This window comes from Pristiophorus japonicus, chromosome 17 (assembly GCF_044704955.1).
Source record: "Pristiophorus japonicus isolate sPriJap1 chromosome 17, sPriJap1.hap1, whole genome shotgun sequence".
Taxonomy (NCBI): Eukaryota; Metazoa; Chordata; class Chondrichthyes; family Pristiophoridae; genus Pristiophorus; species Pristiophorus japonicus.
In genome coordinates, this window is record NC_091993.1 from 118,813,437 (window position 1) to 118,836,716 (window position 23,280).

At 49.7% G+C, this 23,280-nt stretch overlaps 1 protein-coding gene across 1 annotated transcript in view; it reads right to left on the bottom strand.

The window, feature by feature from the left end:
- ren (renin) overlaps positions 1–23,280 on the bottom strand; it is a 77,969-nt gene that overhangs the window by 20,684 nt on the left and 34,005 nt on the right. Inside the window, exons 4-7 of the mRNA XM_070859219.1 lie at positions 19,846–19,964; positions 17,660–17,856; positions 10,096–10,218; positions 809–953 (exon numbers count right to left, since the gene is read on the bottom strand). Of these exons, the coding sequence (XP_070715320.1) occupies positions 809–953; positions 10,096–10,218; positions 17,660–17,856; positions 19,846–19,964 (584 nt within the window). The remainder of the gene's footprint in view (positions 1–808; positions 954–10,095; positions 10,219–17,659; positions 17,857–19,845; positions 19,965–23,280) is intronic.

Here is a 23,280-nt window from a genome sequence, read left to right on the forward strand (position 1 = left end):
TCTGCATGCTCTCGGCGACGAGACTCGAGACGCTCAGCGTCCTCCCAGATGCACTTCCTCCACTTTGGGCGGTTGTGGGCCAGGGATTCCCAGGTGTCGGTGGGGATGTTGCACTTTGTCAAGGAGGCTTTGAGAGTGTCTTTGAAGCGTTTCCTCTGCCCACCTGGGGCTCGCTTGCCACGTCGAAGCTTTGTGTAGAGCGCTTGCTGTGGGAGTCTCATGTCGGGCCTGCGGACGATGTGGCCCGTCCAATGGAGCTGATCGAGCGTGGTCAGTGCTTCGACGCTGGGGATGTTGGCCTGAGCGCGAACACTGACGTTGGTGCGTCTGTCCTGCCAATGGACTTGCAGGATCTTGCGGCGGCAGCGCTGGTGGTATTTCTCCAGCGTTTTGAGGTGTCTGCTGTACATAGTCCGCTGCTCTTCTTCTTCGCAATAGTCCCATGCAACGTCCTCTGTAATTTATTTTGGCCGCGTGGCCCATTTAAGGGCCTGTGGGGTCCATTCCATCTTCCGCGCATGTGCAGCTTTTCCGTTCATATACCAGCAAGTGGCCTGCACGGGAACCTCAGACTGTCCCATGGGATATTTCACATCCACCTGAAAGGGCAGTCTGGGCCCTGGTTGAATATCTCAGCCAGAAGACGGCACCAGTTGACAGCGCAGCACCCCCTCAGTACTGTCGGAAGCGTCAGCCTACATTACGATTCTGGGGTGGGACTTGAACCCACAACCTGCTGGGGCGGAGGCGAGGGTGCTGCAAACGAAGCCCTGGCTGACAGATTACCGATGGTTGTTGCAACCCTTACCTCTCCCTCTGCCAGGGCCGTGGCCCCGATAGCTCTCACTAGCGAGGAAACTGCCGCAGCGGGTCCACTGATGTAGGAGGAGCCTGTATCGACGACGGCCGCACATCCTCTCCGACAGAACAGTAGCTCCCCACTGACGGAAATTCTGACGGAGGAAAGAGAAAAAGAACAAGAATTAATGGAAGGAAACTTTTCTTCCCCTCTAAATGTGATGAAAAATGTCTGCAATTTAAAAATATTATTTGCCAAGTTCAGATAATTACATTCATCCTTTATAGAAAGAAAGGGGGTCTGGGGGGTGGTTGGCAAGGGGGACGGGGGAACATGGCCACTATGTACCTCTGTGCACAGGTCTGTACAATGAAGGCACTTCTGTGAGCACTGTGTCAGCCGTGGCTCAGTGGGTAGCATTCTTAACATAGAAACATAGAAAATAGGTGCAGGAGTAGGCCATTTGGCCCTTCAAGCCTGCACCACCATTCAATAAGATCGTGGCTGATCATTCCCTCAGTACCCCTTTCCTGCTTTCTCTCCATACCCCTTTAGCTGTAAAGGCCACATCTAACTCCCTCTAGAATATAACCAACAAACTGGCATCAACAACTTTCTGCGGAAGAGAATTCCACAGGTTAACAACTCTCTGGGTGAATAAGTTTCTCCTCATCTCGGTCCTAAGTGGCTTACCCCTTATCCTTAGACTGTGACCCCTGGTTCTGGACTCCCCCAACATCGGGAACATTCTTCCTGCATCTAACCTGTCCAGTCCCGTCAGAATGTTATATGTTTCTATGAGACCCCCTCTCATCCTTCTAAACTCCACTTCTTGCCTCTGAGTCAGAAGGTAGTGGGTTCAAGTCCCACTTAAGCACAGAAATCTAGGCTGACACTCCCAGTACTGAGGGAGCGCTGCACTGTCGGAGGTGCCGTCTTTCAGATGAGATGTTAGACCGAGGCTCCGTCTGCTCTCTCAGGTGGATGTGAACCATCCTGTGGCATTATTTAGAAGAAGAGCAGGGGAGTTATCCTGGGCCAACATTTATCCCTCAATCAACATCAATAAAACAGAGTATCTGATCATTATCACATTGCTGTTTGTGGGAGCTTGCTGTGCGCAAATTGGTTACTGCGTTTCCTACATGACAGCATTTCAAAAGTATTTCATTGGCTGTAAAACACTTTGGGATGTCCTGTGGTTGTTAAAGGCAAGCTTTTATTTTTCTTCACTGCGAGATCTGTTTAACTATTAATAACGCAGGATAAAAATGGGTCATGAGGGCCGAGGGGCATCCACGTAGAAATAGTCCATGCTATGTTTGCTGATCTCAGCCCGGATAGCAACTGCGCCACAATAATCGCCTTCAACATCCTTGGCAAGGGAGGCGAGGAGATATCAATCGTGGTTTCCTCATTCAGCTTGCTATCCCATGACTCCTGCTGCTGAGTAAATGTGTGTCAATGGTTGGTAATGGAAAGAGTCAGCCCAGCGACACAAGAATGTGACATAATTAGCAAGGCCAATTTCAGCGGTACGGTAACGTAGTGGTTATGTTATTGGACCAGTAATCTACAGGCCTGGATTAATGATCCAGAGACATGAGTTCAAATCCCATCAAGGCAGCTGGGGAATTTAAATTCAGTTAATTAAATAAATCTGGAATAAAAAGCTAGTGTCAGTAATGGTGACCATGAAACTGGATTATCGTAAAACTGGTTCACTAATGTCTTTTAAGGAAGGAACATAAGAAATAGGAGCAGGAGTAGGCCCCTCGAGGCTGCTCCGCCATTCAATAAGATCATGGCTGATCCGATCTTGGCCTCAACTCCACTTCCCCACCCGCTTCCCATCTTGACTCCTTGCTGCCGTCCTTACCTGGCCTGGCCTATATATGACTCCAGACCCACAGCAATGTGGTTGACTCTTAACTGACCTCTGAAATGGCCTAGCGGGAAATCATAAGAACATAAGAAATAGGAGCAGGAGTAGGCCATAAGGCTCATCGAGTCTGCTCCGCCATTTCATACGATCATGGCTAATCTGATCCACTTCCCTGCCCGCTCCCCATAACCCCGTATTCCCTTATCGGTTAAGAAACTGTCTATTTCTGTCTTAAATTTATTCAATGTCCCAGCTTCCACAGCTCTCTGAGGCAGCGAATTCCACAGATTTACGACCCTCTGAGGACAATAAAGGCTGGCTTGCTGGCGACGCCCACCTCCTGTGAATCAAGAAACAAAAAAGCCCAGAGTTCCACCATCCACGTACTCTCTTTCCCGATCATGCGCTCTACCCCAACCATTTAATCTCCTGAGTGGAGATTCCACATGAATACTTCCTAATCCTCAAAGGCAAATCAGACAAAGCTGCAGAATATTCAACCATCCCCACATCTTCGCTATCCAGCCCCGGGGAGGAGATCCCAAGACTATCCCTCATGATTTTCACCCTGAGGCAAGATACCCTCCCTGAGAGAGGAGCTATGAGGATTTTTCAGATTTTTTTTGAGGAGTATTTAGCATCTTGACAATAATATATTAGAAAATAATATAATTAATAATATAACTAGTAATAATTATATTATTAATACATCTTAAAAATAATAATAAACAAATAATTAATTAAGTTGAAAGCTATATATAAATAAATATCAATACAATGGAGAATCAAGCCATGGAAGTGGAGGGGCCGTTTGGTGGGAGGAAGAGGGCCACTCGTTTCTCGGAGGAAGCCCAGGAGTCATTGGTGGACAAAGTGGAAGCCCGCTGGAATCAGTGAACACGGGGTGGGCGAGGGAAACCGTCACCGTCCGCGTATCAGCGGTAATGGCGAGAGATCGCTGAGGCGGTGCCCTCCGTTGTGCCCGTGATGCGGGGGCCGAGCCAGTGCCGCAAACGGTGGAATGGCATCGTCGGGTCTGCGGGAGTAAGTACTAACTTTTATCATGCATTGACTTTTTACTCTTAAGTAGTGTCACGTTTGATGATGTTGTAAAGCTTGGTGTCATTTTTATTTCCGATCATCGACCGCATTGTGTTAGTGCTCTGTATTTTCATGCGTTCATCATGCAACATTTGCGTGCTAAGAGAACTTAATTCGTGCACTCGTTGCCGAAAAGACTGGGGGGACGGTTAATTGGGGATGCGTACCTACATATTGTACGTATGTATGTGTGTGTGTTAGTAGCTGTCAAATTAGTTCACACATATTTCTTGTCCCCTTTGCAGAAAAAACTAGCCGGCAGAACTCCGCAAAACGGGCTATGGTCCGTCAAAGACTATTTCTCTGACGGACCTCGAGGAATGCGCCGCAGCCTTGACAGGGGCGTATGATCGCACTGCCACCTGTGTTGGTGTTGTTATAATAAATGGTCAGACCGAGTACTGTGTGCAATGAGCAAGTGTGACCTTAGCTCCTTTATTGTAGTTCCAGAGTGCAGGTACCTCGTGGGTGGCCGGCTTATATACTGTGCTCCCAAGGGATGCTGGGATCCCTTGGGACTCCAACAGGTAGGCCCTCTGGTGGACAGGTGTGATGCAGGTTACAAGGTTGCAAGGGGTTAAATACATAACAGGTGCCAAACCAGTTCTCCCGGAGAGTTAAGTCTGCATAATCCCTGGACTGTACTGCGGTCATGTAATTCAATCTATGGCAATATAATGTAGAACGTAATGTAATTCTGGGAGCAAGAAATATTGTTAGTTGTGACATGATTTATTGGTTGATCACACTCTGCCATTTGGACAGCAAACTGTTTGGGACTCAAGTTTTGTTATATCATGTACTTTCTCTAGAATGAAATGAATCTCGGTAAAAAATGTTTGTTCTCCACATAAGCCTGCGCAACGTGAATTGCTCTGATGTTAGCTCTGACCTCTCCCCTTGCCCCTGCCACCAATCATTCATGTTATGTTGTTACAGTTGCACAGGTGGAGCCGCCTGCCCCTCCCAGAGAGGAGTCATTGCAGGGAAGACCAAATGAAGAGATGGCGGTGGAAGAGATGGAGGAGATGGTGCGGCAGAAGTTGGAGGAGACCACTCCTCAAAGCATTGTAGTGGTGCAGGAGGAGAGAGGAATGGCGGGATTTGAAGGGTCCTTTCTACCAGCGGCCACCGGTTCCTCGTTTGTTGGATACCGGCCCGAGGAAGTAGGCTCAAGCGGAATGCAACGGCGCAAACCGACCCCGCCAAAGTGGGAACGCTGTGCGACAGACAGATGCGAGCCTGGACATGGTGGGACTGTCCAGGATGAGCATCGACGGGAATCGAGAGCTCCTCCAGGCCGTTGCTGGGTTGTCCGTAAACATCGCGGCTTTAGCAGCCCGTCAATCGGAGGACATGCCGGAGCTAATTGCCGCGGTGAGGGAGGATACCCACACCGCCAATGCCAATGCTATGCGGCAATCGACGGTCGTGGGATATGGCACTGCCCCTCAAGGTTCACTATCACCTGATCGTCGGGAGGAACCAGTTTCTTCCGACTTTGAAGATGGGTCCTCCGCACCTCCATCTTCTCCAGAGCCCCCCACACATAGCGCTGCCATTGTCGTCCCTGCTCAGCAGTCATGCTCGAGGTGCTGTGCTGCTGCACGACGTACTGGTCCCGACGTGGTCAGGGCCAGGGGTATTGTTCGCGGGAGGAGGAGGAAGGGGTCAGGGCCAAGGGTCAGGGGGGATTGGGGAGGAAGGGCGTTGGGAGAGGTGGCTGCAGGAAAATTGTGGGAGGGTGCAGGGGTCTTTTCAGTGCTGTCTATACTGTTGTTGATGTTGTCGTTGTTGCTGTTTGTTGTTCATAATGTTTGTCGTTTTCAAAACTGGAATTCATAAAAATTTTTATTTTATTACATGATTAAAGTTTTATACCAGTTACAAGTTTTATATAAAATTTTATTGAACTTAACTATTCTTGTGCTGTGTCTCATTCACTTCTGGGAAAGGGAGAATATCTCCCATTTTACAACGTTTGGGAAACACAACTTTAAATGTGTGATTGCCAGTGTCCCTTGTAAACTCATACCTCACCGTGGATCACCTAGACCCAACTGACTGGGGTTTTATTGAGTCGTGACCATCACGTGACTGGCTAAGCCACTGACATGCAACAGCTCCACAAACCTGTGAGCGTACTCGCAGGTGCATACATTACAGTTGTAACGCCTGCCACAGTCGAATAGCCCCACCACCACACTGTCAAGACACGTAAAGATTGGTTACTTGGATGTACAATTAGTGACTGACACCCTTCCACACTCCCCCCTTCCCCCCCCCCCCCCCACCGCCTTCAGGTCTCCTTGTACACCCAGTGACTTACTCCCTTCTCCTTCCTTCCCCACCTCACCCCCTTCAGGTCGTTATGTACACACAATGACTTGGATGAGGCCCCATTGCGTGGACACATCCCGTGCCCGCGGCCCCAGCATCAGTAAAGGGGAGGTGGGGGGGGGCGGTGGGGTGGGTCTGCTTTGGAGCCGGACTGTTTAAACAAAAATGAAACCCACAGCTAAGGGAATGACGAAAGAGAGTGCAGAGCAAAGTAAAGGTCCCTCGGGATTAGACGGGCAGGCGTGTGAGATTACAACATGCTTCAGCTATGCGCCTGTCCCAGACTGTTTGTGTATATTTTGTGGGAAGATCGATTGGCTGATTACATTGTGGCTTGCGTTCTGCCATGTTTTGGGTGAATATGAGGGTATTTCCCTCTGACAGTGAGCCCCTTTCTCTCTCTAATCCTGTACTGGGAGTTAATTCCGTGCCTGGGCTCTGTGTGAGACAGTGAGCCCCTTTGAATATGAGAACTTTTTAATTACACAATCCAATAATTTGCAAGGCTTTTAGAGCGCACATCGACTTCCTGATGCAATGTTTGCACGTTGGTGAGATGATGTTTCAGTCCACCACATAGACGAAGTACCAATTATCTAACACACAACCAAATTATAGCAGGAACTCAGCGGTATATGTCAGCCCAAAGCCGACTGAACAAAAGGTTCTCCCAATCACATTCAAAGACACAAAAGTTCACTTCCTGCATAGAATCACTTAACTACAGTAGTGGTGGTCATCGTGTCGAAAACTCACATATCTGCTAATATGTACACCACATATAATTAGATTTGCATCAAGAATTTAAAGGGTTTTTTTCTGAGCCACTGTCAAGCTGCAAACAAAATGGAGGAAGGCTGGGCCCAAGTCAGACCAAGTACTCCAGAAACGGGCGGTTTCCATCGCAGCGATAACGGGCAGTAGCGGGCCTTTAAAAAAAGGTTTTATTGGGATTTAGCGCTGGGAGTGAATTTTCTGTGATTTCTGAGTGTCCAAAGCGCGATGAGCAGCAACACCGGGGGGAATGGTGGGCCCAATTTACCGCCGCCGCTAATAAGGGAGGTGAAACGGGCAGTACTTTACATTTTTTTCCCAAAATGGGCGGCAACTGGGCGACGTGAGAGGAAATTCTTTTATTTCAGATTCCAGCATCCGCACTATTTTACTTTTTGCAACAGCACGGGGCCGGAATTGCCCCTCTTCTTCAGGCCCGTTACCCCCGAAAATCGGCGTCCACACTGCGGAGTGGAGAGGCCGCCGACTTTTTGGTGGAATGGCTGAAAGCCCAATTGCCCTCCTGAGTTTTTCTGGCGGTGCCCCGATTCCCCCCCTCCCCCCCCCCCCTCCCTTACCGCTCCGCTGTTGCCGATCCGCGGTAAGTGCATCATCACCATGCACACCGCCGGTCTAACCCCCTGGCTGTCTTGTATCTCACACCACTGTACATAACTGTATCTTACCACGCGATACGTGACTGTAACCAGAGATGACCTGTAACCACAAGCTTACCTTACCACCAGGGGTGCACTTGCAGGAGACACTGGATACCTGGTCCCAGACAGGTATATAAGGACAGGTCTCAGGCAAGTGTGGGATTCGAGAGCTGTGTAATAAAGGTGCAGGTCCTGAGTGACCTTGACTTCAGTATGTGCCTCGTGTGTGTCCGTACTGCAGGGACAGGACTTTACACTGGCGATGACATTCCCCTTGGAAAACGGCCTTCTGACGCTGTGGTCTTCTGCAATGCCGGTGTGGCTTCCCTTAAAGGGGGAGGGCGCACTTCCGCTATCGCCATGTTTTTTAAAAAAATTGTCTGACTGCCAGGTCGGCCCAACAATTATGCCCCCCCCCCGGGTGCCATAATACAAAATCCTTAAAGCATAATGTTTAGAAGTTTATACAGCACAAAAATAAATCCAAAAACGAGTAACATACAAAAGTTTAGGCTTGGCTCAATACTTGCTGACTGAAGATTCACAAGTAAATAGATAAACTGACGCTTTATATAAAAGCAAAAATATGTACAATGGAATGACTATTGCGACTCCAGTCAAACTTTTTTTTTGATCTCAGAATCCAGATACAGTTCTGTAATCCTCACTGGTGGCCCAGTGGGCCAAAGTTTTAAAAGCGCGAAGAAACTCTCCCCTTTAAGTGAAGCGGAGACACGTGGTGACGCAGCGCTGTGATGACGTCATCGCGGCAGTGACTCCACACCACCCCTCAGTTCCCGTCACCGCCGCGTATCCGCCCCTCAGGTGTGGTCACCGCCCTCATTTACACTGACTTCCGGATCAAAACCCCCAAAAAATAAAGAGCTGAATGTCGCTCAAGAGGTGACCTGAACCGCAGATGCGGTAAAAACCATGGAGCGCCATGTTTTGGGGGCGGGGGAAATTTCTACCCCGACGTCTTTTAGCTGTGCTTGTTGTAACAGGCTGAAACAGCGCCACCTCTGGAGCAAGGAAGGATATCAGCCGTTACCCTCCTGCGTGTGGGCCATCGATTCAATGAATTGAATGTCCGACAGTGACAAGAATTTAAATATATTGGGGCCAAAATTGCCCACCGCCGGAAACGAGGCGCATCTACCCTTTTCGATGTGTTCTGGCGCGGCCCATCCGTCGAAATTCAGCAATTCGGGGATTTTTTGGGGAGCGGGGTGGAAGTGGCCTCATCAAGAGAGCGGACGTGGGGGAGGGGCGGAGTAGCCGATGCTGTCAGTCATCAGCGGCGCGCTGATGATGTCATCGCGCTAGCACGTCACAGCGTGAGTTAAAGGGGAGGGCCGCTGCGAACTCTGCAGGCACTTTAGTGGCAAACACTGCGCTGAACCCGCGGCCATAATTGTCGGCCCGATCTGGCAGTCAGCCAGCAAAAAAAAAAAAAACAACATGGCGACCGCAGCAGTTCGCACTCACATTTAAACGCAGACGGGCCGCCAAAGCACGGCGAGTGTACCGACAGCTGATCTCTCGCCGCTCCTCCGCACCAACCATTTGCCGCACCTCCGCCAAGATCTCTCACCGCTCCTCTGCCACGATCTCTCGCCGCTCCTCCGCACCAACCATTTGCCGCACCTCCGCCAAGATCTCTCACCGCTCCTCTGCCACGATCTCTCGCCGCTCCTCCGCACCAACCATTTGCCGCACCTCCGCCAAGATCTCTCACCGCTCCTCTGCCACGATCTCTCGCCGCTCCTCCGCACCAACCATTTGCCGCACCTCCGCCAAGATCTCTCACCGCTCCTCTGCCACGATCTCTCGCCGCTCCTCCGCACCAACCATTTGCCGCACCTCCGCCAAGATCTCTCACCGCTCCTCTGCCACGATCTCTCGCCGCTCCTCCGCACCAACCATTTGCCGCACCTCCGCCAAGATCTCTCACCGCTCCTCTGCCACGACCTCTCGCCGCTCCTCCACCATAAAACATTCGCTGCACCTCCGCCACGATCTCTCACTGCTCATCCGCACCAAACATTTGCCGCATCTCCGCCACAATCTCTTGCCGCACATCCGCCCCGACCTTCCCGCGAAAGCTGTTGGGGGCACCGACCAGCGGCAGTGCCACTACCGCGGAGCAATTTCCCGAGGGGCAAGTTTGGGGAAGGGGTCCCTGCCAGTCGGTAAGGGGTTGGCGCGTGCACACTGTGGCAGGAAAACTCTTAGAACGGTCCCCTACACCGCTCCAAAAGTAAACGAGGGCGACTTCCAAAATGGCGGCCCCTCTGCGGAAACTCAAAGGCCATTCTGCACCTTTAAGGCGGAGATAGATAGATTTTTGAGCGATAAGGGAGTAAAGGGTTATGGGGAGCGGGCAGGGAAGTGGAGCTGAGCCCATGATCAGATCAGCCAGGATCTTATTGAATGGCGAAGCAGGCTCGAGGGGCCAAATGGCCTACTCCTGCTCCTATTTCTTGTGAATTTGTACGTAAGGGTGGACCTCTCCAGATCAGTGCTGTATGCCTCACCCTCTCACTTCGATCTGCCAGTAGCCTTTCTTGAGCAAGCTGATATAGTGGAAGTCCCCGGTGTAGTATGAAGGGTCCGAGCCCCCCAAGATCATCTCACCGCCTGGAGTCCCGTAGGAATCCCTGTGTGAATCAAGGAAACAGTCAAAGTTAACAACACGGAAGAGTCAGGAGGCAGGAAGGAGCTGGGAAGGAGGCAGAGCAGCGAGCAGGAGATAATTCGCTCTGCTTGGAATGGAGTTTGGACAATTGCAATCGTTAACATAGTGGTTATGTTACTGGACTAATGATCCGGGGCATGAGTTCAAATCCCACCATGGCAGCTGGGGAATTTTTATTCAATCTGGAATGAAAAAAGCTAGTACAGGTTGAGCCTCCCTTATCCGGAACTCTCGGGACCTGGCCTGTTCTGGATAAGGGCTTTTTCCGGACGAAGGGTGGTCACATTAAATTGGACGGTAGAGGTATTGAGCAAGGGGATATCGGGGCTGGCTGGCTTGGGGCTGGGAGTGTGGCCGAAAGCTAATTGGGGGGGGGGGGAGGGGTCGGTGAATCGCGGGGTCAGGCCAGCGATTGCGGGAGGCGGCAGTAAGGAAGACTTCGATTTGTTCACGTCAGAGCAGCCGGGAATGGTGCCGGACGAGGGGTGGTTCCGGGTAAGGGAGGTTCAACCTGTGTCAGTAATCATGAAACTGTTGTAAAAACCCAACTGGTCAACGAATATCCTTTAGGGAAGGAAATCTGCCGTCCTCACCCAGTCTGGCCAGTATGTGACTCCAGATCCACATCAATGTGGTTGACTCTTAACTGCCCTCAGTTGTGTTCAAGGCGGAGGCTCACCCACCATCTTCTTGAGGACAATTAGGGATGGGCAATAAATGCTGGATGTTCACAAGGACCAACGAAAAAAATAGTGGCCAGGACTTGGCATAGCATTTATCAGCTGACTTCGAGTGGCCTCCAGGATAATTAGCATGTGGAATGGAAAACCTTTACACTGCTGTAACTTAGGTTGCCAATTCTGGTTGGATGGATTCCAGGAGGTTTCATCACATGACCAACCGCTCCGCCCCCACTCTCCCGCCATTGGTCGCCCAACACGTCCGACCTCATGCTCTTGTCACGCTAATTGGACAGCGAACACTCATCTTTGGCTCTTTGGCTAAACGTCAAGAATCAAACAAAATTTTTTTCGATCTCCAATATTTTTTTTATCACTAACGAGCAAAATTATTTAAGTAAATGAAAATTGCATTCTGATGCACCGATCATCTTTCTCCCCGGTTGCTCGCAGCAGTGTCTCATCTTTAATTCCTGGAGATGCCAGGCAATTCTGGAAGACTGACAACCCAAGCTGTATTAGTGTCAGCTGTGGCTCAGTGCATAGCACACTCCACTAGGAGTCAGAAGGTTGTGGGTTCAAGTCCCATTCCGGCACTTGAGCAGAAAAAAAAAATCTCGGCTGACACTCCCAGTGCAGTGCTGAGGGAGCGCTGCACTGTTGGAGGGGCAGTGCTGAGGGAGCGCTGCACTGTCGGAGGGGCAGTACTGAGGGAGCGCTGCACTGTCGGAGGGGCAGTACTGAGGGAGCGCTGCACTGTCGGAGGGGCAGTACTGAGGGAGCGCTGCACTGTCGGAGGGGCAGTACTGAGGGAGCGCTGCACTGTCAGAGGTGCAGTTTTTCGGAAGAGATGTTAAACCGAGGCCCCGTCTGCTCCCTCAGGTGGATGTAAAAGATCCCATGACACTATTTCGAAGAAAATGGAGGAGTTATCCCTGGTGTCCTGGCCAATATTTATCCCTCAATCAACATAACAAAATCAGATTATCTGGTTATTATCACATTGCTGTTCGTGGGAGCTTGCTGTGCACAAATTGGCTGCTGCGTTTTCCACATTACAACAGTGACTACACTCCAAAAGTACTTCATTGGCTGTAAAGCGCTTTGAGACGCCCGGTGGTCATGAAAAACGCTATATAAGTGCAAGTCTTTCTTCCTTTCTAGTAGTGGTGGTCTGTCGAAGATGAGTGAAGGCGTATTGTCAAGGCAGATTAGACGGAGCTTTGTATTGCCACAGGCTGCGCTATGACTGACCGAGCAGATTCTGATGCTGACACTGGTTGACAGAAATGGTTCTGTTCGCTGGATGTTTCAACACTGCCACGCTCCTGTTCACAGTATTTAGTATCCCACTGACCCACTTCCTGCATAGTTTATTCAAAACACAGCTAATCTCTGATCAGAAGTAGCACTGCTTATTTGGTCTTGCCTCCCTCTTGCATTGCTTTCTCCCTCACTTTGCCTACCTCTCTTATTCACACGTTTGCCTTCCAGGTGAATTACCTCATGTCCCCCTCGTTCATCTCTCTGTACTCCACCTTCATATTACTATCCCATCTGTTATTCCTTCTCCCTGTTACCCAATAGCCCATTTTTGCCCATCATCCCTTTTGTCTCTCTAATCTCTCCTGCCTTCCACCCGATCACAGACCTTCCCTTTTGTTCTTTTCTCCCCTCCCCCCTTTCCCTGCCCCTTGCACTTCCTTAAGGATCTGTTACATCTCAAACTTTTCCAGTTCTAACTCCGTCTCTCTCTCTCCACAGACGCTGCCTGACCCGCTGAGATTTCCAGCATTTTCTGTTTTTTATTTCAGATTCCAGCATCCGCAGTATTTTACTTTTGTATTTTTTGCAGCTCCGATAAACTGTTATCCTCTCTCTCTCTTACTCATTTGCAATGTTACTCCATCTCCTTATTATCCCATGTCCCTGTTACCTCCTCTCTTACCCAATCGGTTACCCATTTCCCTATTGCCTATCTCTCTGATATACCATTGCCCTTGTACCCCCATTTCCCTGTTGCCTAATGTCTCTGATATCACATTTGCCTAATATCCCATCTCTATATTACCTCATCTCTAACTATTATCCCATCCTTCTGATATCCCACCTCCCTGCTACTCCGTCTCCCTTTCATTCAGTCTCTCGGATACAATATCTTCTGGGTTACTCTGTCACTCTGATTTCCCAGCTCTCTGGTTTCCAAATTTACCCTATTCCCCATTACCCAAACTCTCTGATGTCCCATCTCCCCATTACACCATCTTTCCCTGCCACCTCCACTCCCTTGTCTCTGTCACCTTGCTCCTTATCCCCCTTCACCCCACTTCACAGCTAATGAATTACTTTTGAAGCACAGACGCTGTTGTTTTGGAGGCAAATGCAGCAGCCAATTTGCTCCCACTAATGTAATGTAATGAGCAGCCCAGTTCATGACCTTACAGCCAGAAAGAGAGAGCGGAATTTCAATCTATCAGTCCATCTTGGACTGGAATCCATCCATGGAACTTTCTAAAATTATAGAGCTTGCTCCTCACCTGGAATGTTCTTCCCTAATCTGTGATTGTTGCTATGGTTTCCAGTATCTCCAAGATGGCTCCCGGCTGGCAGCTCCTCACTGACCTGCTCTACTCTTTAACTGTATCCTTGGTCAGCCATTGCCGTACTTAGCCCTTCCTTTCATTGCTGAAGATACTCTGGCTCAGATAGTGAAGGCATTTTAGCCCAAACTGAGTTCAAACCACACGTTTAAAGCTATCCCTGTGGAGTCCATTGCCCATCCCCTGACCCTGCATGTCTTTGTTCTCACTGAGCTCTTTCAACTTCTGCAACTCTGCTGAAACTTGACTCCAATCACTTGGATTTCTCTGCCCTACTGACTACACATGGTTCCATTCTTATCTATCCATCATAGCCAGAGAATCACCTGCAAAGGCTTCTCTTCCCACCCCCGCATCGTTACCCCTGGTGTCCCCCAAGGATCTATCCTTGGCCCCCTCCATTTCTTATCCACATGTTGCCGCTTGGCGACATCATCTGGAAACACAGCGTCAATTTTCACATACACGCTGACGACACCCAGCTCTACCTCACCACCACTTCTCTCGGCCCCTCCACGGTCTCCAATTTGTCAGATTGCTTGTTCGATATCCAGTTCTGGATGAGCAAAACTTTTCTCCAATTGAATATTGGGAAGACCGTAGCCATTGTTTTGGGTCCTCGCCACAAACTCCATTCCCTAGCCACTGACTCCATCCCTCTTCCTAGCACCTGTCTGAAGCTGAACCAAACTGTTCACAACCTTGGTGTCATATTTGACCCTGAAATGAGCTTCTGACCACATATCCGCAGCATAACTAAAACCGCCTATTTCCACCTCCGTAACATCGCCCATCTCCGCCCCTGCCTCAGCTCATCTGCTGCTGAAACCCTCATCCATGCCTTTGTTACCTCTAGACTTGACTATTTCAACGCACTCCTGGCTGGCCTCCCACGTTCTACCTTACGTAAACTTGAGGTCATTCAAAGCTCGGCAACCCATGTCCTAACTTGCACCAAGTCCCGCTCACCCATCACTCTTGTGCTCACTGACCGACATTGGTTTCCAGTTAAGCAACGCCTCGATTTCAAAATTCTCATCTTTGTTTTCAAATCCCTCCATGGCATCTCCTCCAGGCCCACAACTCCTCAAGGTATCTGCGCTCCTCTAATTCTGCCCTCTTGAGCATCCCTGATTATAATAGTTCAACCATTGGTGGCCGTGCCTTCTGTTACTTGGGCCCCAAGCTCTGGAACTCCTTGCCTAAACCTCTCCACCTCTCTTTCCTCCTTCAAGATGCTCCTTAATACTTTCATCTATGACCAAGCTTTTGGTCAACTGCCCTAATATCTTCTTATGTGGCTTGATGTCATTTTTTTTCCTCTTACAATACTCCTGTTAAGCGCCTTGGGATATTTTACTACATTAAAGGTGCTATATAAATACAAGTTGTTGTTGTATAGCTGCCCCACGGGTGGTTTTGATGTTTTATAAAAAATGTATTTGTTCACGGGATGTGGGCGTCGCCAGCGGGGCCAGCATTTAATAAGAGCATCAGAAATAGGAGCAGGAGTAGGCCATACGGCCCCTCGAGCCGGCTCCACCATTCAATAAGATCATGGCTGATCTGATCATGGACTCAGCTCCACTTCCCTGCCCGCTTCCCATAACCCCTTATCCCCATAGCATTTAAGAAACTGTCTATTTCTGTCTTAAATTTATTCAATGTCCCAGCTTCCACAGCTCTCTGAGGCAGCGAATTCCACAGATTTACAACCCTCTGAGAGAAGAAATTTCTCCTCATCTCTGTTTTAAATGGGCGGCCACTTATTCTAAGATCATGCCCTCTAGTTCTAGTCTCCCCCATCAGTGGAAACATCCTCTCTGCATCCACCTTGTCAAGCCCCCTCATAATCTTATACGTTTCGATAAGCTCATCTCTCATTCTTCTGAATTCCAATGAGTAGAAGCCCAATCTACTCAACCTTTCCTCATAAGTCAACTCCCCTCATCCCTGGAATCAACCTAGTGAACCTTCTCTGAACTGCCTCCAAAGCAAGTATATCCTTTCCTATATATGGAAACCAAAACTGCACGCAGTATTCCAGGTGTGGCCTCACCAATACCCTGTATAACTGTAGCAAGACTTCCCTGCTTTTAGTCTCCATCCCCTTTGCAATAAAGGCCAAGATACCATTGGCCTTCCTGATCACTTGCTGTAGCTGCATACTATCCTTTTGTGTTTCATGTACAAGTACCCCCAGGTCCCGCTGTACTGCGGCACTTAGCAATCTTTCTCCATTTAAATAATAACTTGCTCTTTGATTTTTTCTGTCAAAGTTCATGACCTCACACTTTCCGACATTATACTCTACCTGCCAAATTTTTGTCCATTCACTTAGCCTGTCTATGTCCTTTTGCAGATTTTTTGTGTCCTCCTCACTCATCGCTTTTCCTCCCATCTTTGTATCGTCAGCAAACTTCTTCCAAGTCGTTAATATAGATTGGAAATAGTTGGGGTCCAAGCACTGATCCCTGCACCACCCCACTAGTTACTGGTTGCCAACCAGAGAATGAACCATTTATCCCGACTCTCTGTTCTCTGTTAGTTAGCCAATCCTCCATCCATTCTAATATATTACCCCCAACCCCGTGAACTTTTATCTTGTGCAGTAAACTTTTATGTGGCACCTTGTCAAATGCCTTCTGGAAGTCCAAATACACCACATCCACTGGTTCCCCTGTATCCACCCTGTTCGTTACATCCTCAAAGAACTCCAGCAAATTTGTCAAACATGACTTCCCCTTCATAAATCCATGCTGACTCTGCCTGACCGAATTTTGCTTTTCCAAATGTCCTGCTACTGCTTCTTTAATAATGGACTCCAACATTTTCCCAACCACAGATGTTAGGCTAACTGGTCTATAGTTTCCTGCTTTTTGTCTGCTTCCTTTTTTATTACCCCTCCCTAATTGCCCTTGAGAAGTGGGGGTGAGCAGCATCCTTGAACCGCTGCAGTCCGTGTGGCAAAGGTGCTCACAATGCTGACTTTGTCGTAGTGGTTTGGTACAACTGAGTGTCTCGCTGGGCCATTTCAGAGGGCAGTTAAGAGTCAACTGCATTGCTGTGTAGTCTGGAGTCACATATAGACCATTAGGGCATGTATGGATTTGAAGGACATTAGTTGACTAAGTTGAGTTTTTAATGACAATTTGGTAGTTTCATGGTCATTATTACTAATACCAGCTTTTTTTTAAATTACAAATTTATTTAATTAACTGAATTTAAATACCCTCAGCTGCCGTGGTGGGATTTGAACTCATCACCGCAGATCATTAGTCCTGGCCTCTAGATTACTAGTCCAGTAACATAACCACTATGCCACCATACACTGCTGAGCTCTACTCATGAATACCTTCGGGAATCATCTTTAATCACCTTAGAAATCTTTGATAGGGTCAAGAATTCTACACTTTGAACCAAGCTGCCATCATTTAACCTCCCCATGAAGCTATATCCCTGGTTATTCAATATCCTCTCGATATCCTGGGTCTCCTCTGCTCAAGTGTCACCTCGATCCAGTTGGCAGCATTCTTTCCTCTGAGTTAGAAGGACTCCAGGACTCTGGCCCCGTCAGTTCCAACTCCCTTCTCCATCACTCACTCCTAATCCTCTTCACCTCTTGGTGCTATGGATTATATGGCTCAGTGGGCAGCACACTTGCCTCTGAGTCAGAAGGTTGTGGGTTCAAGTTCCACTCCAGGAACTTGAGCAGATAAATCTAGGCTGACACTCCCAGTGCAGTGCTGAGGGAGTGCCGCACTGTCGGAGGTGTCATCTCTCAGATGAGACATTAAACCGAGGCCCCGTCTGCTCTCTGTCAGGTGGACGTAAAAGTTCCCATGGGCACTATTTCGAAGAAGAGCAGGGGAGTTATCCCCGGTGTCCTGACCAATATTTATCCCTCAATCAACATCACAAAAACAGATTATCTGGTCATTATCACATTGCTGTTTGTGGGAGCTTGCTGTGTGCAAATTAGCTGCCACGTTTCCTACATAACAACAGTGATTACACTCCAAAAGTACTTCATTGGCTGTAAAGTGCTTCGGGACATCCGGTGGTCGTGAAAGGCGCTATATAAATGCAAGTCTTTCTTTCCTTATATACCGGATGCACCCACCTGTTGTAATAAACAGAAAAGACATCTTCAGCGAGAACGTGTTGGTCCAGGATCCTCTCAAACACCGGCTTAATACCGTCGATAGAAATAGTGCGGAATCCCATCCCCAGGACCCCATCGAACTTGGCAAAGATGAAAGGGTAAGCTGGCAAGGCGGTAGCCTCGGCAAACACCTGGATAACCGGGATATTGGCCACCTGCCAGAATACAGGGCATGCGTCATAAATCACATCGCACAAACTGGGGTCATACTGCACTCTGAGGGTCTGGGGGGAGGGGGTTATACTGTGTACTGAGGGTCTGGGGGTGGGGAGGGGGTTATACTGTGCACTGAGGGTCTGGGGTGGGGTCAAACTGCGCACTGAGGGTCCGGGGGGGGGGGGGTGGGGAGGTCATACTGCGCACTGAAGGTCGGGGGGAAGGGGGTCATACTGCGCACTGAGGATCCGGGGGTGGGGAGAGGGTTATACTGTGCTCTGAGGGTCTGGGGGGGGAGGTTATACTGCGCACTGAAAGTCCGGGGGGAGGGGGCCATACTGCGCACTGAGGGTCTGGGGTGGGGGTTATACTGCACTCTGAGGGTCTGGGGTCGGGGGGGGGTGGGAAGATGGTCAAACTGCGTATTGAGGGTCCGGGGCGGAGGGGATCATACTGCGCACTGAGGGTCTGGGGTGGGGGGAGGGTTATACTGTGCACTGAGAGTCCGGGGGGGGTGAGGTCATACTGCGCACTGAGGGTCTGGGGGGAAGGGGGGGGGGTGTTCATACTACAGACTGAGTGTCTTAGGGTGGGGGGGGAGGAGACTGAGCAAAGGGGGTGGGGGGGGGGGAGAGAGATGGGGCCAAGGGAGGGAGGGTGGGGGGTGAGCACGGGGATGTGTTTGCTCCTCTCTAACCCGCTCCCAGACATTCCTCCATTACAAACAGTTCCGTAGGTCTTCAATCCTATTGTGAAATTGTTATTTTTGCTGTTGACATTACAATGTTAGCAAATTAGAAAGATGAGGCAACAAGAAGATGGGGTATCAGAGAGACAGGGTAATAGGCAACTGCAATACATATTAGAGAAATTGGGTAATGTGAAGAAACCTCATCATAACTTCCAGTTGTGCTATCAATTATTAAAATGTGTAATTCACCACTCTTTGCTTATTGACAAACTGGGTTCCCTAGCCACCGGCTTCCCTCTCCCTCGCATCTGTCTGAGGCTGAACCAGACTGTTCACAACCTCGGTGTCATATTTGACCCTGAAATGAGCTCCGACCCCATAACAGCGGCATAACTAAGATCGTCGATTTCCACCACCGTAACATCGCCCATCTCCGCCCCCTGCCTCAGCTCATCTGCTGCTGAAATACTCATCCGTGCCTTTGTTACCTCTAGACTTGACTATTCCAACGCACTCCTGGCTGGCCTCCCACATTCTACCCTATGCAGGTCATCTAAAACTCGGCTGCCCGTGTCCTAACTCGCACCAAGTCCCGCTCACCCATCACCCCCTGTGCTCGCTGACCTGCCTTGGCTCCCGGTTAAGCAATGCCTCGATTTCAAAATTCTCATCCTTGTTTTCAAATCCCTCCATGGCCCTCGCCCCTCCCTATCTCTGTAATCTCCTCCAGCCCCACAACCCCCCGCGATGTCTGCGCTCCTCTAATTCTGCCCTCTTGAACATCCCTGATTATAATCGCTCCACCATTGGTGGCCGTGCCTTCTGTTGCCTAGGCCCCAAGCTCTGGACCTAAACCTCTCTGCCTCTCTACCTCTCTTTCCTCCTTTAAGACGCCTTAAAACATACCTCTTTGACCAAGCTTTTGGTCAGCTGCCCTAATTTCTCGTTGTGAGGCTCAGTGTCAAATTTATTTGTTTTGTCTTATAATACTCCCGTGATGCGTCTTGGGACGTCTTAATGGCCAACCCGCAAGTACTTTGCAATAAGTCAACATAATTTCAATTTTAGTTACAAATACGGATATTCTGGTACCTATTCTGGCGCCTCATAATTGCAAGTTGTTGTTGTTGTATTTAAAGGAGCAGTCCCTCTCGTTAAAGGCACAGACCCCCACCACCCCACTCCTAAATTATTAAAGGAGTCACACAGTGGGCAGCCCTTACCCTGCTGAAGGAAAAGGAACAGTAATTAATCTTTATGCTGATACATGAACATGAATCCATTGCTTGTCGCTCACCATTACAATGTCTTGACTGAGGAATCCCTTCACATCACCAGAGCCGTATTGAATAGCAAATCCTTCTCCATTGGCCTCGTATGTCCTTGAAGCGGAGGAGTCATATCTGTTATGGGAAACTAAAAAGAGCCAAAACAAGATGCAAACTATTTAATTTCAGGCAATTTAACCATTTTCCACTTGCCATGTTTTTTTGAGGGTCTGATGCACATAAATCTGTTCCTAGCCTATAGCGCCATCCAGTGGCAACTCACCTGGTGTTCAACCCAAACAAAACACCCTGATACAGTATTTTAAAAATTCTGTTTGATTCTGTTCCTCGCCATATCCTTAATTTTTTTTTATCTTCTCTTTCTTTTCGCTTCACATCTCACTGTGGCATATTTTTCTCTTGTTTCCCCTAATCTGAAAAATGTTTTCATTATCTAAATCTTAAGGGGGGAGAAATTGGGCTGGGTTGCGCCTCCTGTTAGCCCCTGCGGGGGGGGGGGCGGCAATGAGGCGCGAAGGGGTTTACCGAACAAGACGCGGCAAAATCACTGATGCTCGCGAACTTCCTTGGTGGTTTTGCGTTGGCGTTAACACTTACCGTCTCGCTCTCTTGCGCCCCGGAAATCGCGGCATCATCCGGTGCGAGGGGCCCTGTTACTGCCCCGGCTGTGATATTCGTTCCCGTCCCCTGTTGCATTGCCGGGCGTTAACAACGGCAGCTGCAGGAAGGGAATGTCACCTCGGCTGGCCGCTCGAGGAACAATATTTAAAGGTGGCGGCGGTCGGGTAGGGCAAAATTTATTTACCTTCCCATTCCGGTGCCTACGGCTTTCTTTTGCCCCTGCCATTGCTCAGCCCTGCCCTCTCTCTGAGCGCGCTCGGGGCTGCCATGCGCGTATCGCAGGTGCTGCGGCCCAACAGACACAGCCTGAGGATTCATTCCACCCAGCACGCTGCACGGAACGTTGCCCCGCGCTCTGCCGGTACCGTCCCTCTCACGCTCTTTCGCGCTCTAAGGGATGTGACATCGTTTAATTTAGTGCTCCACTTCACTCTTGGAGCGCGAAAGCAGAAGTTCCCGGCCGAAGCAAATCTTTTCCGACCCGCCAATACTTTTGAGTTCCCTGAAAAGTTATCGTCCCAATCGGGATGCGATGCAATTTCAAGCCCTTAACTTTCTTCAGGCTTTCTCTTCAATTTTTTCCGCCAACAACAACAACAACTTGTATTTATATAGCGCCTTTAACATAGTGAAATGTCCCAAGGCGCTTCACAGGAGTATCCTGAGATTAAAAATTTGACACCGAGCCGCATAAATAGAAATTAGGTCGGGTGACCAAAAGCTTGGTCAAAGAGGTATGTTTTAAGGAGCGTCTTAAAGGAGGAAAGTGAGGTAGCGAGGTGGAGAGGCTTAGGGAGGGAGTTCCAGAGCTTGGGGCCTAGGCAACAGAAGGCTCGGCCACCGATGGTTGAGTGATTATAATCAGGGACGCTCAAGAGGACAGAATTAGAGGAGCGCAGACATCTCAAGCGGTTGTGGGGCTGGAGGAGATTACAGAGATAGGGAGGGGCGAGGCCATGGAGGGATTTGAAAATAAGGATGAGAATTTTTGAAATTGAGGCGTTGCTTACCCGGAAGCCAATATTTAATTTCTGCCCAGACTTTGACTGAATCTGCAGCAACTTCGAGGCCTGCTGATCCTTTCAAAGGCCTTTCAGGGGGTCAACGATGTATGTCAGTTTTACAGGCGTGTCAGGAGTTTGGTTCAGACACTCAGCGACACGGTGGCGATAGGTGTACATACACCCGGCCAGATAGGGGGAAAGAAGCAATGGTTGATTAGATGCAGAATCCAGTTAGGGTTTGCGGTGATGTCTGTGTCTGCACCGACTGTAAAGTATGCACCTGTGAGTATGCTCACAGGTTTGTAGAGCTGTTGGTCCTGTACGAGCTGCTCCTGCACACTCTCCACCTTGCCATCCTCGTCTGCCGTCCAGACGCACCATGGCGCACCATCTTGCTATCCGGAGGAGGCAGGGGTCTCCAATGGAGTGCACTCTATGTGGGAGTCCTCCCTCTATTTATTGAGGACTTGGCCTGGAGGGTGGTGCACGGAGCCGTCCTGTGCAATAAGTTTTTAAGTCGGCTCACGGGCTCCCAGGCCGCCTGCAATTTCTGCGGTCTGGAAGAGTCCGTGTTCCATGTTTTTATTGAATATACGAGGTTGCAGGCCCTATTCTATTATTTGAAGGGGCTGCTCCTCAATTTCTGGTTGCACTTCAGTCCCACACTCCTGATCTTTGGGCACCCTGTGAGGAAGCGGGCAGGTCGGAGGGCCTCCTCGTAGGACTGCTTCTGGGCACGGCCAAGGGGGCCATCAGCCGGTCCAGGCAGCAGGCGGTCGAGGGGGTCGTTCAGTCTGACTGCCTGCCTCTCTTCCGTGCGTACATCCGCGCCAGGGTGTCCTTGGAGATGGAGCACGTGGTGTCCACCGGTATGCTCGCGGCCTTCCGCGAGAGGTGGGCGCCGGAGGGACTGGTGTACATCATTAACCCGGCAACCAAATTTTAATTTGATATTATATATCTAAAGTTTAATTTGTTTATTTTGCCGGTTTCAGTGCCTCCCCCTTTTAGCTAGGGGGCACTTGTATAATTTGTGTTTCAGTGCCCTCAAAAAACCCCCCCCAAAAACAAGGGGGCACTTGTTTGAAAGTGTTTGGTGTGTCCCCCCCTTTAATCAGGGGGCACTTGATTTAATTGATTACAACCAAAATAGTTGTAGAGCTGCTAATCCTGTACGGGCTGCTCTTGCACACTCTCCGTCTACCGTCCGGACACGCCATGGCGCACCATCCTGCCGTCCGGAGGTCCCCGATGGAGTGCATTCTACGCGGGAGTCCTCCCTCTATTTATTGGGAACTTGGCCTGGAGGGTGGTGCACGGAGCAGTCCCGTGCAATAAATTTTTAAGTCGGTTCACGGGCTCCCAGGCCGCTGCAATTTCTGCGGTCTGGAAGAGTCCGTGTTCCATGTTTTTATTGAATGTGCGAGGTTGCAGCCCCTGTTCCATTATTTAAAGGGGCTGCTCCGCAAATTCTGGCTGCACTTCAGTCCCACACTCCTGATCTTTGGGCACTCGGTGTGGAGGGAAGTGCGCAGGTCGGAAGGCCTCCTCGAAGGACTGCTCCTGCGCCTGGCCAAGGTGGCCAACAGCCGGTCCAGGCAGCGGGCGGTCGAGGGGGTTGTTCATCCCGACTGCCTGCCTCTTTTCTGGGGCCACGTCCGAACCAGGGTGTCCCTGGAGAGGGAGCGTGCGGTGTCCACCGGTACGCTCGCGGCCTTCCGCAAGAGGTGGGCGCCAGAGGAACTGGAGTGCAACATCACCCCCGGCAACCAAATTTTAATTTGAGTTAAGTTTCCGTTAAAGTTTTATTTAGAAATT